At 41.0% G+C, this 27,784-nt stretch overlaps 1 protein-coding gene across 3 annotated transcripts; it reads right to left on the bottom strand.

Annotated features, from left to right (window-relative positions):
- Window positions 1-22,842, bottom strand: PRDM1 (PR/SET domain 1). Of its 3 annotated transcripts, none has more exons than XM_049898267.1 (7): window positions 22,786-22,842; window positions 20,979-21,218; window positions 14,289-14,408; window positions 10,268-10,520; window positions 3,977-5,085; window positions 3,341-3,469; window positions 2-2,938 (listed from the first exon to the last, which is right to left on the bottom strand). In XM_049898267.1, the coding sequence occupies exons 1-7, from the start codon at window positions 22,825-22,827 to the stop codon at window positions 2,363-2,365; spliced, it is 2,469 nt and encodes an 822-aa protein (XP_049754224.1). In that variant the 5' UTR covers window positions 22,828-22,842; the 3' UTR covers window positions 2-2,362. The 3 variants fall into 3 exon arrangements, with proteins under 3 accessions (XP_049754214.1, XP_049754224.1, XP_049754207.1); XM_049898250.1 differs by lacking the exon at window positions 22,786-22,842 and adding an exon at window positions 21,484-22,007 and having other exon boundaries at window positions 3-2,938; XM_049898257.1 differs by lacking the exons at window positions 20,979-21,218; window positions 22,786-22,842 and adding an exon at window positions 10,738-11,408 and having other exon boundaries at window positions 1-2,938; window positions 14,289-14,368.
- Window positions 22,843-27,784: the final 4,942 nt, after the last annotated feature.

The following is a 27,784-nucleotide window of genomic DNA, read 5'->3' as shown; positions in this document are numbered from 1 at the left end:
TTGACAATTTGCACATAAATAACAATGTAAACCAATACGTAAACATAAGATAGTTTGTTGTTCTAGCAAAGTAAAAAGCCAGTAACTTTGGTCAGTTTTAACTTTGAGTAGAGGAAAAAAAATAAAACCACTGTTGATTGTGGGCTCAACATTCACATGTAAGAGGCCTAAGAGGGAAAGTCAAACATTAAATAAAGAGAAGCCAGACATCTCAAGCACATCTTTGTAAAAATCTTCAACTATGAGAAAGCACAAGAGGAAAAGAAGAGAACGTACGAGTGGCTGAGAATAGAGAGTATTGGTGTCGATGTCAGGGGAGTGATGCTTTGGTTTACCTACGATTAAGAATACACCTGTCAAACACTGATACCTAAGAATTTGTCAGTCTTGCTATTTAAAGGAACAGATCAGTAAGGCTCTTCTTATCTTAGGTTTCCCCGGATTATCCTAAATTTGTTTTATTCTGCAGGTTGACATTAATTACCATCAACAAAACACTGAATATATAAAACGGATTGATCAGTGATATATCAGTATTAAAAGGGGAGAGGAAGAGAGAAAAATTATGGTGGCAAACAGAGGAAATAAAAGGATTGTTCCTTCTGTGACTTGGATGTGACCACATAATCACAATGTGACAAAACAAAAATAAAGCTGTCTTAGATTGTCCTTTAATAGTAAAAAACGATTTCTCTTTCTCCCTGGTTGTTACGTGGTCCCCACCTTTGCACCTATGTTTAGGTCAAGGCCCAAGCAGCACACCAATGTGATTCTGAGGTTATTGAGGGTTAAGCAATGTCGCAGAAAAAAATTTTTTTTCTTTTGGCCTTAGGAAAAGTAGGTTCTTTTACATGGTTTGGCTCACAATTTAAGTGGTTATAAATATATATACACATGGTATAGTGGTATAAATAGATTTATAAATATACATCATTCTTTGCTACACCTTGAATGCCAACATGTAATCTTTGGGCTTAGCAGAACAAAAGATAAAATGACACATTCTATCTTTTGGGAGTACACTTGGGTTTCTTCTCGAGGGTAGCAAATCATTAGATAAGACACCATTTCCTGTACTACTGGACATACTCAATGAGGTAATTGTTGTTGAACAACTTTGCAATGCCCTTTCATCTTCAATTAAATTAACCATAAAATGTAAAAACACAAATACTGAGGACAGTTTTACAGAAAAAAAGAAAATTGATGTGTTGGGGATAGGAATGTTCATTACCTGCTTTTACCCTAAGACAACGAGAATACCCGTTTTTCTGTTTTGTTTTTTAAAGTGTGGCCTGAGCCTATCTGCCTCAAACTCCTTCCTGGTAGAGCACCATGTATGTGCAATTTTTACATAAAATAACCAACAACAAAAACAACACCCAGTCTCAAGCCCCCAAACCTCACACATACAAAACCACCCGTGGTTCGGGAAAGTTTCGCAGTGGTCTTAAACATGGCATTTTGTCTTCTTCACATTTTTAGATAATATATTGGGATGCAAAAGTCACGTGGCCACTCTGAATGGTCCCATGACTCTGGGGATGTGGGGAGACCCTGCTTTTTTAGAGAGAGAGGCAGGTTGGCAAAGTCTTCCTGTCACCTCTTGGGTACAATTGTGGCTGGGGAAAAAAGACTCAGCATGATCTACGGAAACACACAAGATTTCTTGTCTTGTTTCTCCTACTCGAGTTGTTACTGGGTAATTCTGCACACATGCCCCCAAGCTCTACAGTGCCATTCAAGCAATATGATCCTATGCATTAACACATCAACTGTCTAACTTTGGCAATACTACAACCTCATTTTCAAACATTATAGAGGGAAGTTGACTGAAGTAATGTATTTGTTTGCTAAATCTTAGGTACTTAAGCCGATGTGCAGGAATTATCTACAAAGAATGGCCACAAGACAAAAACATAACATTTATACTCAAATTACAAGGAATTTTTCCAGTCATTGTAAACTTTTTTAATTATTGCTTTCTGAACGATAAATTGCATAATAAATTATGAAGTATTATCATTGAAAAAATAATTATGGCTAGGCAATAGTCTTATTAATGGGAAGGCTATGCAAACATATCCACACAAATACTCAAAATACACAGGTTCAAATATATAGATGTGGGTGTAAATAAGTATATATAATACGTATATGTATAGTCTTTGCCTCATTTATGCCCTGAGATTTCAGTAACTTTGGAGTTCCTTCTTTAATTCCAGAGAGGTGAGGTTTCCCTCACATCTGCTGTCAGGAGAGCTTTGCAGAAGTAGAATTATGTACAAGCAATTTGCTACAGGCACCCTGACTCGCCAAGTCATAAGTTAAAAAACAAAACACTTTCCATTTTCTGAAAATCTTAAGGATCCATTGGTTCAACTGTTTCTTGTTTGACCTTTACAGGTACCAGAGGTAGTGGGTGACTGTGAGGCAACTTCATGAGGGCAGGCTCTGATGACTCATAAAGGGCACACCCCGAGGAGAGGAGTCCATTCCCCATGCTTCTCTGCAAAGAAACTTTGAGGCCAGTGTCTTCCTTCTCTTTTCTGACCATGGCCAGAATTTCCTTTTCCACCACAGAGGTCACATCAATGTTGTCCTCCATGTCCTCAAGCCGGTCAGCATTGTCACTGATGTCAAACTTCTCAATCTCTTCGTTGATGCGGGTCAGGTCCTCCAAGGGCAGCCCAGTGGCTGGGACCACAGGGCAGTTTCCCTTCAGGTGGACCTTGAGGCTGCAGAGGTGGATGTAGCTCTTGTGGCACTGGGCACACTTGTGGGGCCGCTCCCGGGTGTGTAGGCGCTTGTGGAGTTTCAGGTGCACAAACTGGGTGAACTTTGCAGGGCACACCTTGCACTGGTAAGGTTTCTCTCCTGAGTGGAGGCGCAGGTGGGTCTTGAGATTGCTGGTGCTGCTAAATCGTTTGTGACAAACCTATAGTGTGGGGATAAGGGCAGAGAAGGGAGACAGGAAGACCAGAAGATTAAAAGTTGTCAGTGGGAGGGGCAAGCTTAAAAACCAACACCCAGCAACCTGGGCAGTGAGAAGCCTCCCTGTGGCACCTCTGGTGTGGTATTAAGCAAACAGGTGATGCAGGAATACTGCACACGAGGTGGTGTTTATTTCGTCTGCCATTTTCCACCCACTGGAAGCTGGCTGTGTCATCATCTCAGCTTGTCAGCAAGGACAGAGCACTGGGAGGCCCACAGTGCTTCAGCCCAGGGCAAGGCAGAATTCTCGGTGTTGGTTTACACTATGGGCTGCATGACATGGGAGGGCAACACCACAGATACATTCTATGAACATCCAAAGTTTCACCCAGAAAATACTGCCCACCTGGCATTCATGTGGCTTTTCTCCCGTGTGTACCAGGTAGTGTTTCTGCAGGTGGGCAAGCTGAGTAAAGCCCTTGTTGCAAGTCTGACACTTGAAAGGCCGTTCTCCACTGTGCACGCGGAGGTGGACCTGGGAAGGAGGTGCATGTGTTAGTTCTGCTCTCGAACCACTTCTAAGACAGTATGTTTTCCCTCAAAGATGCAGGCATTCATGATGCAAACAACTCAAGAAAAGCACCAAGACAAAGTCTTAACCAGAACAAACAAAGCCCCAATGTTTTCAGAATGCTTTGTTTTGAACAAAAGTCACAGGCTATAAATTTAAAAAAAAAAAAAAAAAACCAAACCAGTTGCTGTTGAGTCAATTCTGACTCATGGAGACCCCATCTTGCAGTGACTTTAAGCTGATCCTCTAGCCCAAACCCCACATTTTTATTCAGAAGAAACTCAGGCGAGGGGCAGTGACTTGTCCAAAGCTACCCAGCTAGAAGTGGCAAAAGTAGAACCCACATCCACTAGGTCTCATCCTGCTGAAGATGAAATTTATGACTTGTGGAAAGTGAGCTAAGTAGACATGAGAGTGCACATACATGCACAGATACTAGCAGAGAGCTGAATGCTCTATCTCAAGGCCTACCTTTAGATTTGAGAGCTGGCCAAAAGTCTTGGCGCAGACGTTGCATTCATACTTAATCTTGCCATTCTGCTTCTTCAGCGGATAGGGAAGTGTCTTGTAGCCAGTCATGTTTCTTTTACTCTTAATAAGATTCATGGCTTCATCACTGCTGGGGGCTGCCATTGCTGCTGAGGTAGCTTTGGGTTGTACCACATGCTCTGACGTGGCGGCTGTGCCCGCTGTTGGAGACCCGCTTGTGGGGCTACACGCCTTGTCCTTCATGCTGGCGGCAGCCCCGGTGAGGGAAAAGGCACTGTGGGGTGCAGGGACAAGCACGTCTCTGGGATGTTCAGGCTGAAGTAACCTCCGAGCTCCTTCTGAGGGCAGTGAGCTTGGGAGAGAAGCAGGGTTGAGCATGGGGTGAGGCAGGCTGCCCCCACTCAGGAGGTTACCATAGACAGGGTACAACCTCGGGAAGAGGCCAAAGTTGTTGATGCCGTTTATGTTACTCACAGCACTCAGGCTGTTACAATTCATGCCATATGGGGGTAAAAGGAACTTCGGGTAGTGGGTATTGTAAGAGGGGATGAAAGCTGGTGGGAGGTGGGAGGGAGGTGTGTATCCCGGATAAGAGCCCAAGCCTTCGGTTCCATAGGGTGCATTCAAGTAAGTGTACGAGTCCCGATGTTCTTGACAGCCAGGAGCCAGAGGTGACAAGGTATTCCCTGGGCTGCTGTGAGGACTGGAGCTTTTTAGGCTTTGGTCGGGACTACTTCTTGCTGAGGGACTTGGAGTTGTGGAGGATGGAATAGGAGAGTGAGTAATGTAAGTCGGTCTCTCCATCCCATAGGCTAGGGATGCTTTCAAAAAGTCTTCTGGTAGAGGGGCCCGGATCGGGTAAACAACTCGAGGATAGAAGGGCATTTCAGGGCTGCCATTTTTCCTGAAGTCATCCATGTCCTTTTCTGAAGTGAGGGGTGAAATGTGGGAATGGTACAAGTCCCTTCCTTTGGAGGGGTTGGAGTCCAATTTTAGGATTTCTTTCACGCTGTACTCTCTCTTTGGGACACTTTTTGGGCAAAGTTCACTTTTCTCAGTGCTCTGTTGCTTTGGATTGTTCTGTGTTTGTGCTGAAATGAAGAAGAGAGGACGATTACTCAGAGGCGTATAGAGAACTGAAGTGAAATTGCCAGAGTTGCTCTCTCTCTGAGAAAACATGAGTACCAACTGGCGACACAAGTTAAACACCTGCTCCCTCACCTCCTGCTCATTCTAGAGTCTGTGCCACTCACTACAAACTGCTGCTACCTTTGCCTTTCGGGGACAATGACAGCATCTATCAAATGAATAGCACCGTCTGGACCATTTTGTTTCCATTGGTAAAAAGCTGATGATAGAAAAGTGCTGTTCAAGCTTGAACAGACAGCTTCCATTAAAATGGGGTGGAAAAATACCGGGGCTGGGGGAAGGGGGTGTCAGAGGTTAATATAAAGTCATTCTGATGTTCACGATTCACCTAAAGGAAATCAGCACACCCTGTAAGCTAGATGTGAAAGATTAAGAGTCATTTCAAGTAATAAGCCGTCATCAATTTTCACCTCTATTCTTGTTTAATACGAATTTGATAAAACCCTGTTCAAACTGCCTACGCCCAATAGACAGATGAGCAAAGTGGATGCCACCCCTTACTCTCCATTTGCTGACAACCCAAGAATCTCTCCAAAGCTTGGTCTGGTAGAACCAGGCTCCCAGTAAGGCTGGTCCCCTGGAATCACAAGGCGTGACACAGTCACCTCTGCCAAACCACAACAGGCACTTCCCAGGCCAGTTCAATTACTTAGAGCACCAAAGAAAATAGAGGCAGCTAAGATGAAAGCATTTACTCCAGAAGAAGATATATGATTACTTGGTAAATATACTATTCAGTAACATGAGGAGAAACAGTTCCAGGCTACCCATGCCACTGCCAGCTCTGCCCCCCAAACATACTGAGCAAATTCATATCTTCTGTGAATGAAGAGGCCTTCAGGAAAATACCAGTCAGAGCAGGTAAAACCAAACACTCCCTGCTCAGCATTCCCTGGAAATCAAAAGTAAAAAATGTGACGTTTAGTTTGAGCTCCAGTTATTGGAGGGCAATCAGTCAAACCAGAGAGCCAGTGTGTGTAGATGCCTTGAGAGGCAGCAGTGCTCATGGCCTCCAAGTTAGCAGAGGATGGGTTCCAGGCATAATGCTGAAGCTTTTGTCAAGTGTCATCCATCGTCTTAAAATGTCCCTGACTGATTTTCCTGAGAAAGAACTCCAGGCTTGACATCTGATAGGTCTAGAAATTAACTATGTGCAATTCCAGATTCTGAACTTTCCAAATCCATTCTCTTGGCTGACAGGCTTGAGGGATTTGATTCCAGTTTGAGAGCTCCTCAGAGAATGTTATCTCCTGCCTGCTGTTATCAGTTACTCCTCAGCAAGCCAGCGGCCCCAGAATAAACACGGAGAACGACACTATCAGGCAAGATGCTGATGGGGGGGCAGTGATGGAAAGATTGTTGAGGGAGAGGGATTTCTGAAGCCACTAAACCAAAATAAATATCACCTTATCAGGCCAATATCAGTCTTTCCGTGAGGCCCAGCAGGCAGGAAGTTCAAATTGTCACTTTTGTTTTTTAAAGCTAAAATGGTAAAGGAAGAGAAAGACAACTAAGCTGGAAAACTGATAGGCGAGACATCTCACAGCCACAGGAAGGAATTTTACTGAGGTGAGAAACCGTGATTTGGAGGTATCCTCCACATTAAGCCCAAACTAAAGGGAAAAAAAAAAAGTCACTCTAATAAAAAGAAAATACAGAAATTTTACTCATAACTTTCTGCCATTTTTAGTCAGGAAATTACATTTAATTAAGTGTCCTAGTTCCCCCCCGCCCCAGTGGCTTCAATACTCCCTTGGTTCTAAAATTCAACAAAATAAAGCCTCAAGCATAAAAATCTAAGTCATACACAGCCAAAAAAAAAAAACCCCAAACCCACTGCTGTCGAGCTGATTCCAACTCATAGCGAACCTACAGAACAGAGGAGAACTGCCCCACAGGGTTTCCAAGGAGCTCCTGGTGGATTCGAACTGCGACCTTTTGGTTAGCAGCCATAGCACTTAACCACTACACCACCAGGGTTTCCCCATACACAGCACTGTCCTTCATATTCAGGAAGGGATCTTATTAAGCACATTAATAAAGTTAGATTATAGAACTGAAAAAAAACTAATGTATAGGGCCAGCAAACCAAAAAGTTTGGATTTATAATTTTTTTGTGTGTGTGTGCAAAATACTTAGAAGAGTACCTGGCACATGGCAAATCCACAATAAATGTTTGGCATTTCTTATGACTTCAGAAAGAGAAATCGATTGATATCTCATTCTAAAACAATATCCAGAGGGGAATGTTAGCCTCCCTGAGATGTTCTATAGGTGGTACTTACGGAGTCTACATGAAGGCACATTTTTAAAAATTATCCTTCAAACAGCAGCTGAGTAATCAGTGGAGCGGGTGTCATTTCTGACTCTCCCACTCAGCAGCAGCTTGAGTTAACATGAAAAAAGAAAATCAAGATCTGTTTTTGTTCTTAAATCTTAAATGGCTGTAGGCGGACGGAGTCATTTCAAGAGTGAACTGCTTCTGAAGGCTCTGAATGGCTTAATTATGCCGACTCACATTTTCGATCTATAATAAGAACCCCAAGACTAAAAGAAAGAACCTAGAAGTTCTGCAGTAGGCAAAACAAAGCCTGTTTTCAACTGAAACTGAGAAAGCAGATTAACATTTAGAAGTCTATAATTTGGTCAACTGTTTTCTAGATGGGTTAGATAGATAGAAAAAAATTTGGGAGGGGTAGGAATTTAATTTAATAGTTCTTGCTCTTTTTTTTTTTCTTCTTTTAATTTGTTTTGTTCCTTAAAAATGTCATTTAAAATGTGTGATCTTTGGTACTTACTCTTCCTTATCTCAGTTTACTTCAAATCCCTTTTCCTCAAAACTTGAAAGCAACTGAGTCAACTCTGCGAGCCAAGCCCTCACGGAGATTCTGGCTCAGAACTCCATTGTGCTTTAAGCATGGAAATCCAAAACAACTCATTTGGAGACACAATCTACCTATTAGACCTGATGAAATACTGGAAATTTTCTGATCAGAGTCTCAATCATCAGTTGCCACACCTAAGACAACTGGTTTCACAATTGGCAGCAGGAGTCTTGTCTGAATGTGACTGGCTATTGTTAACTCTGTTCTTTACTATGATTATTAGAGGAGTAAGGGGTAGCCATCATTTTATAGCAATTAAAGAAAAGTTTCTGCATAGAAGAAATTTGTCATTTCATAGTACACATGAAAGTTGCTTCTGCACACAACAAATATGCATTTGAAACTTAAAATACTGTGCAAAGACTTTCACTGGAGTCTAAATGCAAGGCCTTTAAAATATTTTGTGATTGAAAGATGGTGGGGAAGTATGTGATAAAGCTTCATCATGCTTGGTGCAAAGTCACTGGGCTGGGTCACCTCAAATTGAGTTACTGTTTTAAAAGAAAAAAAAAAAAAATCAAAGACTTTCTCTGACTCCATGAGTGATTAAGCTCTAGGAATGTAAGGAGACCCTTCAGAGGAAGTGGCTTGCTATGCTAAGAAGGTTGGGGGGAATCAGCAGATCCTCCCATGAGATACCCTGCTGGAATATAAATTCCATGAAAATGTGACCGTGCATCTATGTCTTTTACCACCAACTCTTAGCACTGGGGGGCCCTAGCGGCTCAGTGGTTAAGAGCTCAGCTGCTAACCAAAAGGTTGGCAGTTCGAATTCACCAGCCACTCCTCAGAAACCCTATAAGGTAGTTCTACTCTGTTCTATAGGGTCATTATGAGTCACAATTGACTTGATGGCAATGGGTTTGGTTTGTTTTTTATTAGCACTGGGCCTAGCATGTACAGATGGCCAAAATATCTGAGAGGCTCCTGGGGTGCTCCACATGAGAGAGATGACAAACAGACTCTCCAGAGCACTGAAGAGAAATGAAAGAAAAGAACCCCTTTGGTCAGAACTTGATTATACCCATTATGCTCATTTTGGAAGCAGCTTGTTTCTAAGCATTCCAAGATCCTTTCCTGAAGCTCAAGAGTGCACTGTGTGTATGTGTTACCTTATAGGACCGCAAACACAAAAACTCACAGAACCAAACGATGGGATGCTTAAAAGGTGAGCCTACAGGGGAAGTGCTCATGCTTTTATAGTCCCAGATTTTCAGAAAACTGCAAATACACAGTAGCTGGGAGATCAAGTAAGTCTGACAGTGTGGATGAACAACAAAGAGCTGTAGAGCTGGCTTACACGAGACAGGATAAGTTATTGGTTTGTTAATTTGACCCTAAAGTTTAAGTCAAAATTCCAATTTATATTAAAATTTATTTCAAATGCCTCAAAGGTAAAAACGTGAACTAAAACAAAAATTAAAGCATTCAGTTTTAATTTTTAAACCAAAAAGAGCTAATTTTTAAAACTGTTATATTACCAAGAATATACAACCATAGTAACATCAGAGGTTAGGATTTTACGGTAATTCCTAAATCATTCAGAGAGCACTTGAGAATGACTAAAAAAAAGTAGCCATTTGCAGAGGGAGGTCATGACAGTAATTTTCACCAAATAAGAAAGTAAAAGCTAAGGAACTGAGAATCTGTTAAGATAAAGTGATAGGCAGCTACTGTAATACTGATTAAGAGATCAGATAATTAGTTTTTACCATAAGGAAGGAAACAAAGATACCAAATCTTTAAGGTTATCCATTTAGAATATTTGAAAAATCATGACCGAGACTTTTTCTAGGAACACTCTCACAGTGTTCCATGTCAGAGTCTAATATGATAACCAAATGCACAGCTCCACAATATTTTAATGCATGTCTTAAGCACCAACAAATTATCACAAATAAAGGGCTATAATTTGCATAGTCAGCACGTTGGAACCAATCCCTATTATATACCCACCCATCCACATTAGAATTGGACATGTATTTCTTTCTGTAACTTTCTGAATTAAACACTCAAAGCAGCTCTCAATTTCTTTTCTAATGGTCACCTTTCATAACACGGGATAGGAACTGAAAAAAAAAAGATTTCCTCTTCCTAGTCACTAGTTTAAGCCACTTACTCTAGCCCAACAGATGATGAAGCTGTATAATTAAACAACATGTTATTAGCTCATATGGACAGAACTGACATTACTGGCATTTTTAAGTTTTTTTTTGTTGTTGTTCTGTAATCCACTTACTGAGATTCATCATTGTCAGCTCTCCGGGATAAGGGTAGTGAAGCCTTTCTGCAAAGTCCCGACAATACCACACAAGAAGTTCCTGGTTGGCAGGGATGGGCTTAACGGTGTAGAAGTAGACGTTCATCCCGTTCTGACACGCAGCCAGGTTTTGCTCCCGGGCAGAGTGCGCAGGATTCACATAGCGCATCCAGTTGCTTTTCTCCTCGTTAAAGCCATCGATGAAGTGGTGAAGCTCGCCCCTGGAATAGATCTGTCCAAAAGAGAAGACAGACGTGTAAAAGGAAGTCAGCCCCAAAGCACTGGAAAGCTCCCCCCAGCACCTCTAAGGGTAAACACAGCAAGTACCATGTGTGATTTCTGATCCCCTATTGCCTTAGTTAGAAAAATAACCCAATCTGTTTAGCCGGAGTAGTCTTGAATCAGCAGAAATAAGGGCGGTTACAGATAAGGCGCACTTTGTCAGTTACCTTTTCCATTTCAGTTTTATCATCTTTTCATGTTCGGGAAAAATAGCAGAAGAATGAAACACAAAATTTCATTTTAAGGAGCTGCCTCCGGCTGATTAAACCACCACAGAGTACTATTTTGCTACGGCGGTGAATGGCAAATGGGCGATGCTACTAACTTCAGTTCCGATTATGCTGATTTTTAATGCTTTGAGTCACCTGGGTAAGACTAAGATGACTGACTACGTCAAACTGAGTCTCTCAGTTTTTCTATGGCCTCTGTACTTGCTGTTTCCTACACCCCCGCCCAAGGCTTAAACTATGCAAACATCCTCCACCCCCAACCCTCCAAGTCCTAAAGTAACACTTGTTTATATGAATACTTGGAACCTTGCCTTTTTTGTGGAAACACTGGGTGGGGCAAAGGTGAACTTCACCTGCCATAACAAAGTGAACACCGGGACAGAAGCCAGAATTTGACAGTCCACTGAGAAGTCACTTTTCCTCTTGATAAACATGTTCAGCCCTGCACTTTTCTTTCAAGCCAAAGGAGAGGAGAGGGAACCCCTCTTATCTGTGAGAAGGCTGGCTAAAACACCACACACAGAGCCACAGCCGTGTGTTTTTGGAAAAAGAACAGGAAGAATGTTGTTCTTTAAAGGCAACGCGTAACGAAAGATTCAGAGCTTGCCCTAAAGACAATGGGTGAAAAGGCCGAGGTAAGAAGTAGAAAAATTAAAATATACGCTCTTACTGAAACTATAAAGACACTTCTTATCCTGCTACAGAAAGTTTCTCTCTCTCTCTCTCTCTTTTTAAGAGGTATCACCTTTTCTTTAGACTTCAGACATTTTCTTATACAATCAATACCTGGTCATCTTCGAATTGTAGTCTCCAAGTAGTAAGGCTACTGTTTAGAGCAGAAATTTTGCTCTAACAGCACCGCAGATTTTTGCTTTGGTTTTATTCACACACCATCTACAACAGTCTACAAATTGTTTCTATATTTCACTCAAACATTATCAAAAATAAAAAGGAACTCTGTCTCTTTAACACAGGCAGTAAACACCAGAATCACTTTCTTTTAAGAGTAACTTCCTGTAAATTGTGAAGGGGGAAATACATGTGGCTTCATCAAAGCAACTTGTGAGAGCTTTTGCGGTGTGTTTTGTTAAGAGAAAATGGAACAAGGCTGGGTGAATTCTGCTATCAAGAGGGGTTTTCAAGTTTGTTTACTCTGATGTGCAAACTTCCAGGAACATGGGGTTCCATCGCTCTTGCACTCTTCGCTGGGGCGGAAGCTGCTTTCTAAAGCTACTGGTATGCTGATTCCAGTCAGCCTTCCACAGATTACAATTTACTGTATCCTCATTTAAAAACAGAAACGTCGATGCCATGAAGTCACGCATATGCACACCCACAAGAAAATAAAATAATGCAAAAGTAAAATGAACGCTGTTCCCTATCACCTCACTACATTTCCATATATTATCTAGAAGATTAAAAACGTGCTGACTCATAGTACAGTTACAAGAAATAATGTCCCTGGTTTCTCAACTTGAACATCCCTTCCCTCCTTTGACTGTGTAATTTGCATGAAACTTTTTCTTTCCACACAACAGATGTTCGTATTCCTGCCAGCAAAATCAGGATGCTTTTAACAACATGTGGGATGATGTTTCCTACAATATTCCTTGCATGTGAAAGGCTGATTCAAATAAACCCTTTCAGTTACTTATCTTGAATCTTTAATGAACCAGGGAGCTGTGACAGGGATGGGAGGGTCTTAGGTATTTCTTGCCTTTTTTTCAAAAAAAGCCCAAAAAACCAAACCCGTGGCCGTGGAGTCGATTCCGACTCATAACGACCCTATAGGACAAAGCAGAACTGCCTCACAGGGTTTCCAAGGAGCGGCTGGTGGATTCGAACTGCCAATCTTTTGGTTAGCAGCTTTAGCTCTTAACCATTATGCCACCAGGGTTTCCTTTTTCAAAATGACCATGCATTAATGAGGCTTATGATGTCTTCAATTTAGACCTTCGACTCCAAGAATTTATACACCTCCCTAGTGGCACAGTGGTTAAGAACTTGGCTGCTAACCAAAATGTCGGTACTTCGAATCCACCAGCCACTCCTTGGAAATCCCATAGAGTAGTTCTACTCTCTCATGTAGGGTCACTATGACTCGGAATCAACTCAACGACAATGGGCTTGGTTTTTTTTTTTTCTTTCTTTCTTTATTGCTCAGTTCTGAGAAGAATTAATTGGCAATAAAGGCAAAAATGCACTCACTGACATTTTCCCCATTAAAAATCATGTAAATATATTTTAAGCATGAGTAATTATTAAATAAAACTTGGGAGCACTCAAATTTTAGTGAATATGCAATGGCTCTCTTTTGCTTGGAAAATAGTAAAATAAATGTCTAAAAACACAAAACTTTCTGGATTTAACAAAAAACAAACAACAACAAAACAACTTATTTCTTAGGAACAGCTACTGAATGATTCCCCAACAGAAGTCTTTTATAATAATGTGACAAAAGATATGTGTTCTAGGCAAAAATACTGGCCAAGGTACATATAATCGAATTCTTGTTATCATGCAGCCATTTCTTAAAAGAATTGAAATAGTGGTTCCCCATTAGTCATGTACATTTTGTGTAAGTATGTATAAAAGTGACTTTTGTTTTTAAATTTAGTAAGCATATCTTTATTTTCTACGTGAACAAAGGGAGCATCCCAGAAAGATATTCTGGGAAGGGGAAAAACAGCCTGACTTCGCTCTGTTCACTCCTAATCCAGGGTCTTTTTTTCAAGGATTTCTTTCATCTCCTCAGTTTACCTCTGGGGTCCTTTGTAACTCTGATATTCCAAAGGAAATTGTATTGGCCAGGTCTGTTAACTGAATGTTATAGGAAAGCTTATCACCTCACATTTGTAAGCGTTTTCCTTGTGCTATGGAGTAATCTACATACTGTCAAATCCAAAAGTTTTCCAGTACAGACTCATTTATATAGGACTAGTCCTGTGGTCCTTTTTCCATTTCCTAAGCCCCATCTTCGCTAAGCTCCATCTTCCCTAAGCCCCGTCTTCCCTAAACCCCATCTTCCACTCATCCTTCTTTAATGGCATTTATTTTCAAGACAATTCATTTATGATAACTCTTGCATTCAATTAAAGTTAACTCAGCAAGAAATCAAGAAGGGGTGAAATCTAAGGCTTGGTGACTCATTACTACTTCCTTGCAGAGAAATGCAAATGAACCTACCCTTGAAGCAAGCAGCAAACTGTTTCCTTTCATCACAAAGCTCTAATGAGTTGCAAAAATTAAGATTCACATAGAGTCCATATCTCCATCATTAACCACCTAGAGGCTATGTTTCTAGAGCCACACATTTAACGAGTTTCTTTACATTGGCTCAGGATTCCCTGTGTCCGTGGGGAGCCTGAATACTTGTGTGTGAGCCCCAGTGTTTCTCAGGACAGGTTGAAGAAGGAACTGACCCAGCTCTTCTAGCTCCATTTTTTCCCCTAACACTGAATGAGTCTGGAAAAATTTTCCTTACTTACCCGCCAAAAGTATTTCCTGTTTGCGTTTTTGGGAACAGTATCATTGGTGTAGATTTCGCCTATTAGTGGTCCAAAACGTGTTCCCTTTGGTATGTATTCTTTACTCACCACTCCAATAACCTAAAGAGAGTAACATATATGAAACAATTATTTTAACTTTAAAATGCTAACCAATCTTTTTTATTTCAACAAACTTGAATTGTTAAGTGGTAATACTATAAGTTAGAATCAACTGACAGCAACGGGTTTGGTTTTTTTGGTTAATACAACCAAAGAACCACAAAACTGTGATACAGACAGCAGACATTAATGGGGCCTACCTAATTAACAACAAGCTTCACTTTAAAGGGAGACCCTCTTTTAAACTCAAGACCATAAGCAAATAACCAAGCATTAATATAGTCTGGAGAATTGTTCTCCAGTAACTAAGGGGCCTTTAATTTTACTTAATTTTTTTTTTTTAATGGTAGAAGAACAGAGTGGATAACCATTCTGTTTTAGAATGTGAATCAGATACTGCGGGATGAATTAGATGATCAAGATAAGTCTATTTCAGCCTGCTCCTAGTTTCCCATTTCTCCTTCTCCCCCAAACCATAAACGCTGTGTGCTTGAGGGAAATAAAATAGTTTTAACCTCAGAAACCAAAATAATGTTCTTTGGTTTTTCCACAAGGCCTAAGGAACCAGAAACCAAACACACTCTTTTTTTTTTTCATTCATAATGAGGTTTTCTTTCATAAGTATAAGATCTCTTTAATAGAAGAAAGTCCAAATAACTTTGTTCTTTCTTCTCTAGTATCTTCTAGTCGGCAGTGGTCAAAAGTCCTTTGAAATAGAATTTGTACTGTGGAGTGTAGTAGGTTCTGAGAGCTGTGGGTTCTAAGATCTGAGGAAATGGCCTTCTCAGACTGTATGTATCACACACTTTGACTTTGTAGTGCCTTGCTAAAGAAACACGTTAAATATGCCAGTTCCTCCTTGATCGTAAATTTCTTTTGGGGGGGGTGGTTAAAAAATCACCAACCACAAATCAGGAAGCAATTCATCACTACTCAAAAGAACTCCTCTGTAAAGCAGTTCTTTACAACATTTTGCAGTTACAGTTTTGTTTTGGTTTATTCACTCACTTTTCCATTTTTATTTTCTTCTCATTCAAATCAGCCTACCAATTACTGAATAACTTGCTAACATGACCTGCGAGTAGAGAAAAGAGTTTTTTCCCCCAGCTTTTTATTATTCCTAGTGGTCTCTATGTATTTGTTTCTTCCTGAGGCGGTAGACTCAAATACGTGAATCAATACATTTTCACAAAGTGCTCATGTTAACATTTTAACTATTAAACACACTGATATCTCATTAAATCTCATCAATAATTTAAATCTCTATTTCAATGCTTATGGAATAAGCACACTGACCTGGTTGTGACAGACTAGTCTTTCTCATGTTAATTTCTTATCAGCCAAGGTTTTTTTTTTTTTTTTAAATAACAATTTAGTATTCAATACAGTATACATTTTACAGTATACAAGTCAACGGAGCATACCCAGACTGGAAAGAGAAAAAAAGAAAAGAAAATTTCCTACACCTAACAGAAGCTGAAACAAGGTTGGTGGGCTAGAGCGTTATTTTTGGTCCTTTATAAATTTCTGGCAGAGAGCTGAAAAAAGCAGATGTTCATTTCATCCTCCTCCTCTGCCTTCATTTACATCTATCTGCCATTTCAATAACAGTCAGTCATTATTGGTATTTGTTGGCAGTATAACTATTGGGAAGAGGAGTTTTTCAGAGCAGTCTTGAGATAAAAATACATATTTAAAGCTTAAGTAGACTCACTTATTCAAAGGCTCAGTGTTTAGATATATTATTATTGAACCAAATTCATTTAGACAATTCATGGAATTGACTTCTATGCCATGCAAATCATTTGGCATTCATATTTGAGTGAGTATTCAATAACATTAAAATGAAAAACAGGAAAAGCAAATAATGCCATTTGTTGGTCAGCCAATAATTAGCAGTTGATATTTTCAATATATCCATTTTAAAGCATTAATTTTAAGAAAGGTACTTAACTGGTTCATCAACTTTGTTTTAAATTATAGTCTCCTGCAGACAGTGTCTTGGGAGTCAGAGCTTGATTACCAACAAGTAGCATTACATTGAGGTCAGGGGTTTTCTTCCGAAGTGCTATTTTTTTTAACCAGAACGGGCCTCTTGGTTTTCAGCTATCAATCTTACACTAAGAAAACACACAACATTTTCTCGTGGCCAAAAAGAAGTCAGCTAGAATCTTGATCCTACAGAGGAATTTGGTGAGGACATGGTCACCCTACAATTGTTTGAGCACAACTACGGGCAAGTTACTGGGGAAGATATAAAGCTGTCCTGGAAGCAGTTCTTGCCATCTACAACCTTACAAATCCAATGCAGCAGGCAAGACATGAGTACAATAAAAAAAAAGGAGGGTCTTGGTAAAAGAAACGTCTATGAAAACCCTAGAACCCCAAACAAATAAAAGAGCCTCAATATTAGATTCTCTTTAGGAGTGGGACAGAACCCTAACATTTATATTTCCATTATATGCAGAGTTATACAGTACAGGATAAAACCACACATACAGATAAATATAAGCACAAAGTCATGGAATTTCAAGGTGGAAAGGAATCTTGTGCCTTATAATGCTATCTATATCCATTCCCACTCCAGCACTCTTAATACACAATAAAATCCTTCATCTCGAATCTAAATCTGGGGCATTATTCAAAGAGGACATAAAAGCTCTAACTCTAAGATGATGGTGCTTGTCAGAGGTTAAATTTGGTGGTGGAATAGGAACCCGGGTTGTTTTTAATGGGGAGAAAAGACCAAGTCAGAGTTCTTCTCCGGCCCTGAAAAGAGCTAGATGAGTTTCTATTTTGGCCAACTTTTCCATCCACTGCTGACAACCCTCTACCACTGGAGCAAGCTAATGTTATAAAGGAACCTGGTGAGTGCCTTGCGTTTCACAGTGCTAAAAAGACTAATTATGAATGTGTTCACCTAACTCTGGAAGGAAACTTCACTGGAACTGACCAGGGTCCTAAAGAATTACTGCTGGGGACAGGCTGCTGTGTGCCTTCTATAAACAGTTCGAGGACACTGGGCTTCAACACTTCCTTGTTTCACCTACCCCCACAGAAGCCCTTCCACGCCATGCTTTATGTGCAGAGCCGACCCTGCCGCCACTTGGGCAGATCTGTCTCTGTCAGTGGCCTCAGTTACAGAGACACCTAGACATCCGCAGCTTCCAGACAAAAACAGGGCTTACTGGGCTCATTTTCATTTTTTACAAAATGAAGTCAATTTTACAGCTTAGGATGGATCGAATGGGGTGCTGAATGAAAGTCCCATAGCAAGGAGAATTTTTTTTTTTTTAATTAAAGTAAATTCTTCCTTTAGGAAGTATGCAAACAAACAAACAACCCCGTAGCAGTGGGTTTTAAGCACAAACATTGTCCAGGCCTAATGTGGTATGAGCATCCTCACCCCAAATTACATCAAGATCATTTTAATTACTAGCTATCTCTCCCCTTCCCCTAACTCCACCCTGTAAAAGTGACTCATTCCATTAAAATTCTGTTTTGAATATAAGGATATTTGCATTGAGATGACTGACACTCTGTAGTGGACCAAGGCCTTCAGCCTGCAATTTGCCCCATTTTTTTTTTTTTAAAGGGGTGGAGTGAACAGAGATTTTTTGCAAGGTTTCCTCCTTAATTATCTTTATATAAAGGAAACGTAGTAATACATCATCTCTCAAATAAAAGGCAGTATGAAGAAGAGAGAATTGCATGTTATGGCGAGATACTTTTTACAGATGGCTCGAGTTAATAATGGGCCTCAATCAAAATGGACATTGAGTGGGTCCCCGTGATCAGTCTGATGTTTATCACCACCCGACATTGGGAGGTCACAGAGTCAGAGCCACAGTGCCTGTTGAATACAAGTGACCTCCACTGACAGCAGAAACTGGTACAGGCTCCTGCTTCTAAAACATTAATGTCTAAATCGATTTTTTCTGCATTCAAGTGTTCATAGAAGATTATTTCAGGAGGACAAGGGGAAAAACCCCATAAAAGAATAACCCATTAGTTTTAAAAAGTTTTGAATAGTATGTCTATCTTTGGTTTGGGTTCTGGAAATAGGAAGTAAGAACAGCTTCATTAAAGGTGCAAAACGATTCTAAACCAAATCTAAAAATGAGGCCGAAGATCAGAAATATAGTTTGTATGTTTTGTTTTTAAGCCAAAAAAAAAAAAAAAAAAAAAAGGTGCTGACACATAGCGCAAATTCATAATGAAAAATGATCTTGTTAAAAAAAAAATCCCCAGTATGTCAGCAGAACGGTACATAATGTAACATCTCCTGCTATTTCAGGGAGGGTAAGATAAATCAGTCAGATAAAAACTACATGTAAAAAGGCTTTTTTTCCTATTTCCACAGCTCGTGGGACTTAAAGGGCTAACTGAATAATGATAATGTAAACATTTCATCAACCCTAAAGGTTTCTGCTCTGGAACTGGTTTGCAGCTATCATACCCTAAGTAGTTCAACCTCACCATCTCTTTCAACCGCTTAAAGGGAGCTGTCCTTTCCCAAAGTTCAAAAAGGAAGGAGGGAGAAACAGAAAAACAGGTACAAATTCCAGAGTAATAAGCTTAAAGCAATATTGCAAACAAGGTTGTTTCCTGGTTGCTTTTATGATTAGAGACTGAAAACATACTGTCTTATTCAAAAGATTCAGTTAAGAAAATATGGGAAAATAGGGTCAGAGAATCCGGAACTCCTAGGTTAATTTTGAAGGATTCCTTCTTTAAGAACATGGGCACTGAATGTTTTTTGGTTGCTTAACATACTGAAATATAGAGTTACAAGTTCAGAGAAAAGTACAAATAAGCTTAATAAAGTATCACTCTGAAATATGTTAAGATGATAAATAAAACCACAGTGACACCAAGAGGGGCCAGTGTAGCATAATCAAAAAGCACTGCCTGAGGAAATCAGACGAACTTTGTGCTCCCAGTCCTGACTCTGGCTCTTAACAATATGCCTTGAACTAAATGATCTAAGAACATTCCTTGACTTAGCTATAATTCTACGTGTAATGATGGAAACTGAAAAACTCTTAAGCTCAGAGCTGAACTGAGAACAAGGATATTACAGAATTAAGAGGCAAAGATGACCCACAGAATGGAGATCTTTATTTCAGTCCCAATGAGCTGGACAGGGCAGCACAGTACAAATTAACCCTGGGAACAAACCAGTATTTGGTCAATTTTGATATGGGAAAAAACACACACCACCTTTTAAAGCCACAGCCAAACCTTAAATACCCAAAAAACAAATCCAACATTGATTCCAGGGGCCATATATTACAAGACTTTCTATTGAGAAGAGCGTGACTTTCAGTAAGAGGTATAATTAAGGCTGACCTCTGGGGTTAAATTTTTGGTAACATTAACGTAAAACTACAATTTAAATTTTGCCCTTTATAAAATCTACCTCCACCCTCCTAGCAGCAAAAAAAAAAAAGGTTAAGCTTTAATGAAACTCAAAGCAGAGTGGCTCTATTTAATTTTAGACAGCTGTGTCTCCCCCTCACCAAAAACACTGAACTCAGACACAAACAGGAAAGAGACAAAGCTTTTCCCAAACAGGCTCTCAACTCCTTCAAATGCTGTTCCTTAGGGAAGGGGGAAAGTGATTTGACGTGGTTGTAATAAATAGTCCCAGTTGCAACCTCTGGATTCCTGCAAAGGGTCCCCTTTTCACTACTTTCTGAATGCAGTGACAGTGATCTGTGGTGGTGGTGGGAAGTCAGTAGAGGGGTCAATTGGTGCAAACTGGTGAGAGCAACTACAGTAGCCGAATTCTCAAAACAAGAAGTGGTTCTGCAAGCTATTTCACAGCTAAACATCACGCCTAGCTATAATCGTTCTATAAAAGCGTAAACACAAAACAGTTGCTCATTCCAAGCTCGGGTTTTCAGCCTCTTTGAAACAACAAAGAGTGTACCCACTTCAGAGGCCACTAAGGAATCGGTTTGCCAGCCCAGCCAGAGCCAAGGAGCTGCCACAGATAAACAGTGGTTAGCTCTTAAGTCATCCTAAGAGAGGACACTTTTTACATGAACCTCTTCTCGGTTTATACCCTCACTCCAATTCATAAACACGTCAAGGTTTTGAGAATAATTTTAGAAACCCAGCTAATAAAGCCAGCTTGTTAAAATAATAAAGCCATCTGATGAGCAAAGGGAGACAAAAGAAATATTAAAAACTCTTTTTCTAAGAAAAAGTTTTCCTCCTCAAAAGCTATTGAACAAGAGAGGTACTCAGGCCAGTGGGTCCAGGGCAGCTAGCTACTTTCCCTGAGCTCACTGACGATTCACCCACCCCATCACCTACTCCATGCTGCAAGTCGACATGTCAACTTGCCAAAAGATTTAACCGTTCACTAATTAGTATGGAAGAGTTGGTGGCTGGCAGAAACAAGACAGAATTAGCTTAGGGAAAGAGAAAGCAATGAGGGAAGTGAATTGAATGATCAATTATTTACTGATACTTAGAGATTCTCACAGATAGACGTCAAGGGTAAGTAGGGAGATTTGGCATCAGGTGACAATCTATACTGGCAAAAAATCAGAGACTTACCTCGTTGCTGTTGGTGGCATATTTGAAAAGCAGATTCCTTGGCAAGGATGCCTCTGCCTGAACTGAAGTCCCTCCGTCGATGCCAGAATCCCAGGAGTGATCGTTCACGATGTATGTACACTTCTCTTCAAACTCAGCCTCTGTCCACAGAGTCATATCCACATCCTCCATGTCCATTTTCATGGTCCCCTCTGCCAACCCTTGAATCCTTACAGCGCTGGAGCTACACTTTGGGGCAGCCTGGAAGAGAAGGGAAAAAGGCCTTTAATCCCCATTGTCCTGCCGTTTCTGTGGCTCCCTCCGAGAGGCTATGACTAATACAGTAGTCTGAAGACTTTAAAAGCAGATGCAGAGTGCTTGGACAGTTGAGTAAGCCAAAATGCCGTATAAAGTAGACTGCCTTGAAGAGGCAAGGTTTTTAAATGCCACTCTTAGTTTTTTTAAAAAAAAAGTGGCAACCTCCTCGGAGGGAAGAAAACCACCTCCAAAGAATCCCTGGCTTTACCTCTCACAGCAGAGAAATGTTATGGGCGCTCAGTCCTGTGTCCAAGAACGCCTGGGGTCATGGCCGCCAGACCCTCAGCGTTGTGGAAACGCTGCCTCAGAAAAGTGTCACAAACAAGGAGAGGAAGAGGAAGGAGCTCTGTCTGCCTCTGAATGAAGCTAAAAATGGAAAGCGCGTGTGATGCAGGAGCGGAACCCAGCCTGCCTTTTCCAAATGGGGAAGACTGAACTTTCCCACCAGCTCCCAACACAAAACAACTTTCAAAACAACCTGCCCCCCCCTTCTGCTGTGCTCTCTCTTTCATCCTCACACATGGAAGGCTGAAAAGGACTGCATCCTGCCAGCATCACTGAGCCACGGCCTTTCAGAAATCTTGGTCCAGAGGAACATTCAGAGGAGAAATGGGTGAAGGGGGGAAACAGCTTGCAGTTTCCATTGGCTTGTGGGTATCTCACACCAAATTGAAAAAGCAAAAACAAAACATAAAACTGTTCAATAGAATTCCTTCGAGAGAATTCCTTGAGGAGCCCTCGGCTACAAATAGCACTTTCCATTTAAATCTGAAAGTATACGAATTCCCAGAAGTCACGGATGTGCTACAGTTTACTGTAACTAAAGTTGTGACAAATCTAGAAGGCTCAGAGGACAAGCTCCACTTCCACTTGAAAACTGATAAGGATATTCCCGCATTTTCTCCCTCGCACTCAGGAAAAGTGCTTTCCAAAGAGAAAAAAGATCACCTTCTGTGATGTTTTCCCATTCATATACATATCTGGTAACAAGTAGGAATACAAGTATCATTTCCAGGTAAGAACATGGACTTGTTAGAATGTAAACATAACACTCTGGAAGTCCTTCAAGGTGGCTTTTATATTCTTCCACCTCTTCCCTACATAGGACACTCTTTAAAAAAATATCAGATGCAAAGTTGTTTTTTCTTCAGTTAAAATTTCAACAAACTTGCCTATTATTATTTATTATTTCCTACGTGTACAGTCATGATCTTAAATAAATGTTTTCTCCTTTAAAAGCAAGATTTAAAAACTAAGCCAACCCAGAATATTTACTTTCTTTGATGGGAGTGGGGGGGGGGGAACCGAAATTTCAATGAATTGACAATTATGCCTAGAACTGAAAGGGTTAATGATTCATAAGGAAAAAGTCTTATAAATGTTGTTGGACAGCACTAAGCGCAGTAAAGCAGAAGCATTTGTTTCTACTGCGACTAGGATAGCCAAAAAAAAAAAAAAAAAAAAAGTTTTCAGATCAATTTCACAATAAAAATAAAATCAAGTTCCTTACCGAGCTCGTACCCACACGTTTTTCCAAGCACAAATCCAACATCGGAGATAAGTCTCGCTCATCTCTACACAGTCCACATTGCTTCCCGCGTCCTGTCGCCGGGCTGAGCAGGTCTGACGCGCACCTCGGCTGTCCCTCCTTTTCTACGGCCGCCCGCCCGCCCGCCCGGGCGCCGGCTCTGGCTCTCGGCGGACAGGTGCCGCGCGCTGCTCTTGCCTCTCCGCAACACTGGAGGGCCGAGTGTCACAGCAGCACTTTCAGCCCGTGTTAACCAGACCGGCGGCTCTTTCCCCTCCCTGCTGCAGATTAGCCACTCGCCGTCTGATTCACTCCTACCAGCTGCCTGAAGTGGGGGCGTGGCCTCACCTGGACTCGGCGGAGCCGCGCGGAGCCGAGCCCAGGGCTTTCCCCCCAGTTGTGAGCCGCTGAGCTTCCTCTCATTATTAATGTGGATTTCAACATTTTCCTGGAATCTTCCTACTTCCCTTTGAAGGCGCTTAACCTCAACGTTTACTTGAGCTGTACTGTATTCTAAATGCACCAGACTGCCCTCCTTCCTGCGGCTTAGTAAGGGGTGCTCATTCTTTAAAGAAAAAAAAAAAATTACCTAAAAATTTTGTAATCCCTCAATTGAAATTCCCAGTTACAGATTATACAAGATCATACTTGGGGAGAACAAATTAAAATATTTTTGCATCTAATTTAATCAAATGTAGCTGTCTAGGGCTCAGGCTATTGTCTATGAAATACATGTTTCCCCAAAACTTGTAAGATTCTATTTCTCCTGCTAACTAAATTCACTCGAATTTGGCGAAACTAACTTCCCTCTTTGAAATATGTAGTAAACAGGGGAATAGGAAAACGCTATAGTCTTACAGATTGAAATTACTTTGCCTTTCCTCTCACAGTCCACAGCCAGACTTCAGAGGCCTGTGTAAGTAAACTGGGTGCAGTAATTATTTCACAGTTAAGGAGAGAATATTGAACTGATCACTACAAGTAGAAGGTGGTCAGAGGCAGTAATTATTGGGCTCTGAGACCCATCAGGCTTTTCCTCCAGCCCAGTCAGTCCTCTGTTGGAAGGAAGGACATCCTGTGATGATGGCATACAATGTCCTGTTTGTTTATTATTAAGAGCATGGACCTTGCATTCCTGCTTCTCATTACAAAACAAACCAGATGCTTTACTTCCTTCAATGGTCTTGTGCCTTCAGCAAGGGATCTTCTAATTCAGAGAAACAATGATGCAAAGGGTCCATTTATAGCCAGCACCCCATTACAATTCCTATTTAGATCACTGAAAACAAGTCTCCAACTTTTCCTGCTTACCTCATATATGCAGTTGTTTTGAAAACCATCTTTCCTTCCACCTTAGGCTGCAATGTCTTTTCTAACATTTTAAATACACGTGTGCATACACACCCACCCCCACACACACCCACCCCCGCATACACACACCCATTCCCAACCTAATGATACCAACTTAGTCATACAATGAAGTGGGCATTTGAGTATTTGGTTACAGGAAGAAACAATGCAAAGCAAAACAAAAACCCCACTCACAATCGTAAAAATATGTTTGCTTATTTTTTAAATTTCTTCTTCCTTTCTTAAGAAACTTTTCTGGATTCTCTCTTTTTTTTTTTTTTGGCAGGAGGGGGAGTAGGAGATAAAAGATTATTTCCAGGAAGTGATATCTGGGTCTAGTCTTACTATAATCTCTGAAGTATAAAAAACAGAGACAATCTCTGAAGTATAGAACAATTCAATTCCCACCAGGGGCCATGAGTAACAACACACACAGCCCGCTAGCTGCCTGGTCCACCTGTTATTGCATGTTATGCCAGAAGGGACGCTAGCACCAAGAGAAAACAAGACTTCAGATGGCATGGGCGCTGGGGGTATAACACTGAATGCATAATCCCTAAAAGTGTTCTCAGAGAGCTCCAAGATGATAATTAAACAAGAGAAATCCAACCTTCTAGAGAGGGTTTATTAGCTGGTGCTGAGTCAGCGCCACAATGGACACAAAAACAACGCAGTCATACTGAAGGCCGGCCTGCTGTTCAAACAGTCTCGCTTGCAGATGTTAAAGAGTATTTCACTTCCCTTTTACAATCCAAATCTGCTCTTAGGCCACGTACACCATGAAAGTGCCAGTGAGTCAACCATGATGGAGTGAGGGAAGAGGCAAAACCGTGATATCTGAAGGGAAGAGGGCTATTTTAGTCAAATATTTATTTTAATGACTGGAAGATGCCAGTGAATCAGCTCACTGTTAATTAATATCAGCCTGCACTCACCTTCAGAGGTGGTGAAATGGGTTTGAGTCTAGGGAGGACGCAAACTTCAAATACCAGTGTGGGGGTTATCCAGGCAACCCTAAAATTAGTTCCAGGTGTTCTGGCTGAGCTGGACAAGGCCATGAGCGGAACTGTAAGGAAAGTAAATTCTGAGACACCAAGTGGGGGAATATAAAATCCTTCAAATGTACGCCTGTCTCAAAATAAGACCAAAAAACTCCAAACCAAACCAGCTTTCTGACTATGATTAAAGAGGTCAGATATAGAAAATAATATAATTTCAAGAGAAAGAAAGGAAAGGAAGCATGCTTCATAATAAGAGAAAACATGTTCCTAACATGTTCCTCTTATAATATTTGGAATTCCCGAGTGGCACAAACTGTTCAGTGCTCGACTACTAACTGAAAGGCAGGCTGATCCTAACCTACCCAGAGGCTCCTTGGAAGAAAGACCTGGAAATCTACTTTTGAAAGGTCACAGCTTTGAAAACCTAATGGAGCACAGTCTTACTCTGCATCGTGTGGGGTCACCATGGGTCGGAATCAACCCGAACCAGCTGGTTTGGTTTTTGGTTTATTATAATGTTTAGATATTGTCCAATAAAAAGAAGGTTAAGGGGTGAAAAGCAGGTGGTGGGGGGAGCCTGACCTTCTGGACTTCACCCCTTCCAGAAGGCCCAAGCCTCGCACACTTAGAACGTTGACTAAAGCGGGGAGACGTTGTTAGTTGTACAGCTGTGCAGAGAGAGCTATCTGAGGCTGCAGCTGTCTGGACTCTTAAGTCTTAAAATGTTTATTTCTTAGTAGTAACTTGGTGCATTGTTGGTCATTATATTCTTAGCCTCCCCGTTAGAACACCAAAAAAACCTCATTTACCTTTATTAATCAGCATTTCTCAGGCAGAGTTCTGTTAATAAGAGTGTTCACAATGGCAGCAAATCATAAATGATCCAAATAGTTCTCAGAAATCCCAAACTATTCGCTCTGATGGTATCACCACAACAGCTCAACAAGCTGTTGTTATTTGGTTTCAGCTACTGGGGTAGCTTTGACGCCCAGTGCTAGGGTGGTTTAGGAAATACAGTGTAGGAAGCCAGATGGCTGTATGGAGAATGGACTATTGTAGAATGAAGAGAAACTGAGGAGACCTGATTCTACTTGGGGAAAAAAATTTTCCCCTAAGGAAAGTAAAAAATGGGATGAAATATGCCCAAGATGAAACATGGTCTCATTTTCTAATTCAACTCCTGCTATACCCAAACAAGGTCAATGACAGACTAACCACATCAAGAGAACACCCCCCACCCTCTTCTCCCCACTCCCAACCCACCCACCCACCCTCACCCCCCACACCCATTTCCCACTTCCTGTAAGTTAGGCATCTTCATGCTGGTAAACATTTGGGGACCAACTGCAAGGCTGAGCTCTGAAAGAGGGGCACCGCACCGTGCCTTTGAAGCCCTCCCACATGTCTCAAAGCCAGGCTGAGAACTAGAGGGCCATTTGGTTTTTAAACTTTAACAGCCTTTTCAACTCAAATCACTGGGCTCGGCTTTCCGGCTGCCTTCCTCTTTTAAAGCTGGACAAGAAGAGCAAGTATGTGTGTATGAGTGAGAGAGAATGTATGTATGACATATGCTGTGTTACAATGCAGCGTGTGTGTCACTGCTATGATATGTGCATAATATATTTCAATGATGTGTTAAATCAATTTAAAAATAGCACAAGCCCTCCTTCTCGTGACACAGCTCACCTCCCTAGCTCTTTGGGCAAATCTACTCAGGGCCTAATCTTTGGGATAGTGATCCTAGTGCCCTGTGGATATTTTAAAATGAGGTCAGTGTTTGGACTTCCTGAATAAAAATAAAAAAAAAAATTAAGGGAAACAAAAATTAAGCACATTGAAGAACAAAAGTATAGCTTCCTCTGCCTCCTTAGGAAAGAAGATATGATAAGCGGCTTGCACAGGACTTCATAAAACACAAAATTTCTGAGGTATTTACAGAATCACACACGTATCTTTTTTAGGCTTCCCTTTGGACAGACAGTTGTGTTCTTATCTAATCATTTATATGTTATATTTTTAAATTATTCATTTAGTTTTGACATCCAGCAACTTAATAAATAACAATAGCAATAACAATCATTCCCATATGACCTCTGTGGAAACCAAGGTGGGTATTCAATGTTTGTTTGTCTTCCTAATGATGTTCTTCTTTCAGACAAGGATTCAGAAATGAGAGCAATTTTTCTCTCTGAAAGGGCTGTGGGGACAGACATGGACAGGAAGAGAATTGCCGAACCCAGAAGACATTTCTTAATCTAACATTCGGTGGAATAAAACTAAACTACTTAAAAACCAAAACTAAGCCGGTGGCCATTGAGTCGATTCCGACTCATAGCAACCCTACAGAGATGGCAAAACATGACTAGAAATAGGGAAGAAACAGGACAGGTGTACGTGCTGAAACTCGGCTTTCTCTTACCTCTTGTCTTCATTTGGGGAAGAGGAAGAGTAGCTTCCACACATGAGAATGGAAGGCTGTGGCCAGATGTTTGCTTCTCTCACCTTTCAGTGAAAGGAGGGGGGACTCATTGAAAGCAGGGAGGATGCAAGGTGGAAATAAAAAGGAAGGCTGTAGATAGGAACGCTTTACTAGATTAAGATTAAAGAGGGGCTGGCTAGTCAGCGTATAA

The sequence above is a fragment of the Elephas maximus genome, chromosome 1 (assembly GCF_024166365.1).
Source record: "Elephas maximus indicus isolate mEleMax1 chromosome 1, mEleMax1 primary haplotype, whole genome shotgun sequence".
In the NCBI taxonomy this organism is placed as follows: domain Eukaryota; kingdom Metazoa; phylum Chordata; class Mammalia; order Proboscidea; family Elephantidae; genus Elephas; species Elephas maximus.
Note: the sequence above shows the minus strand (reverse complement) of the source record. Positions and strands in the feature narration are given on the sequence as shown.

Coding starts and splice junctions, on each gene's coding strand:
- PRDM1 (XM_049898267.1), bottom strand. CDS start 22,827: ATGTTGGATTTGTGCTTGGAAAAACGTGTGGGTACGAGCTCG. Junction 21,219..22,785: donor AACGTGTGGGTACGAGCTCG/GTAAGGAACTTG, acceptor CTTCTCTTCCAG/GCTGCCCCAAAGTGTAGCTC. Junction 10,521..14,288: donor ACAGGAAATACTTTTGGCGG/GTAAGTAAGGAA, acceptor TCTTTTGGACAG/ATCTATTCCAGGGGCGAGCT.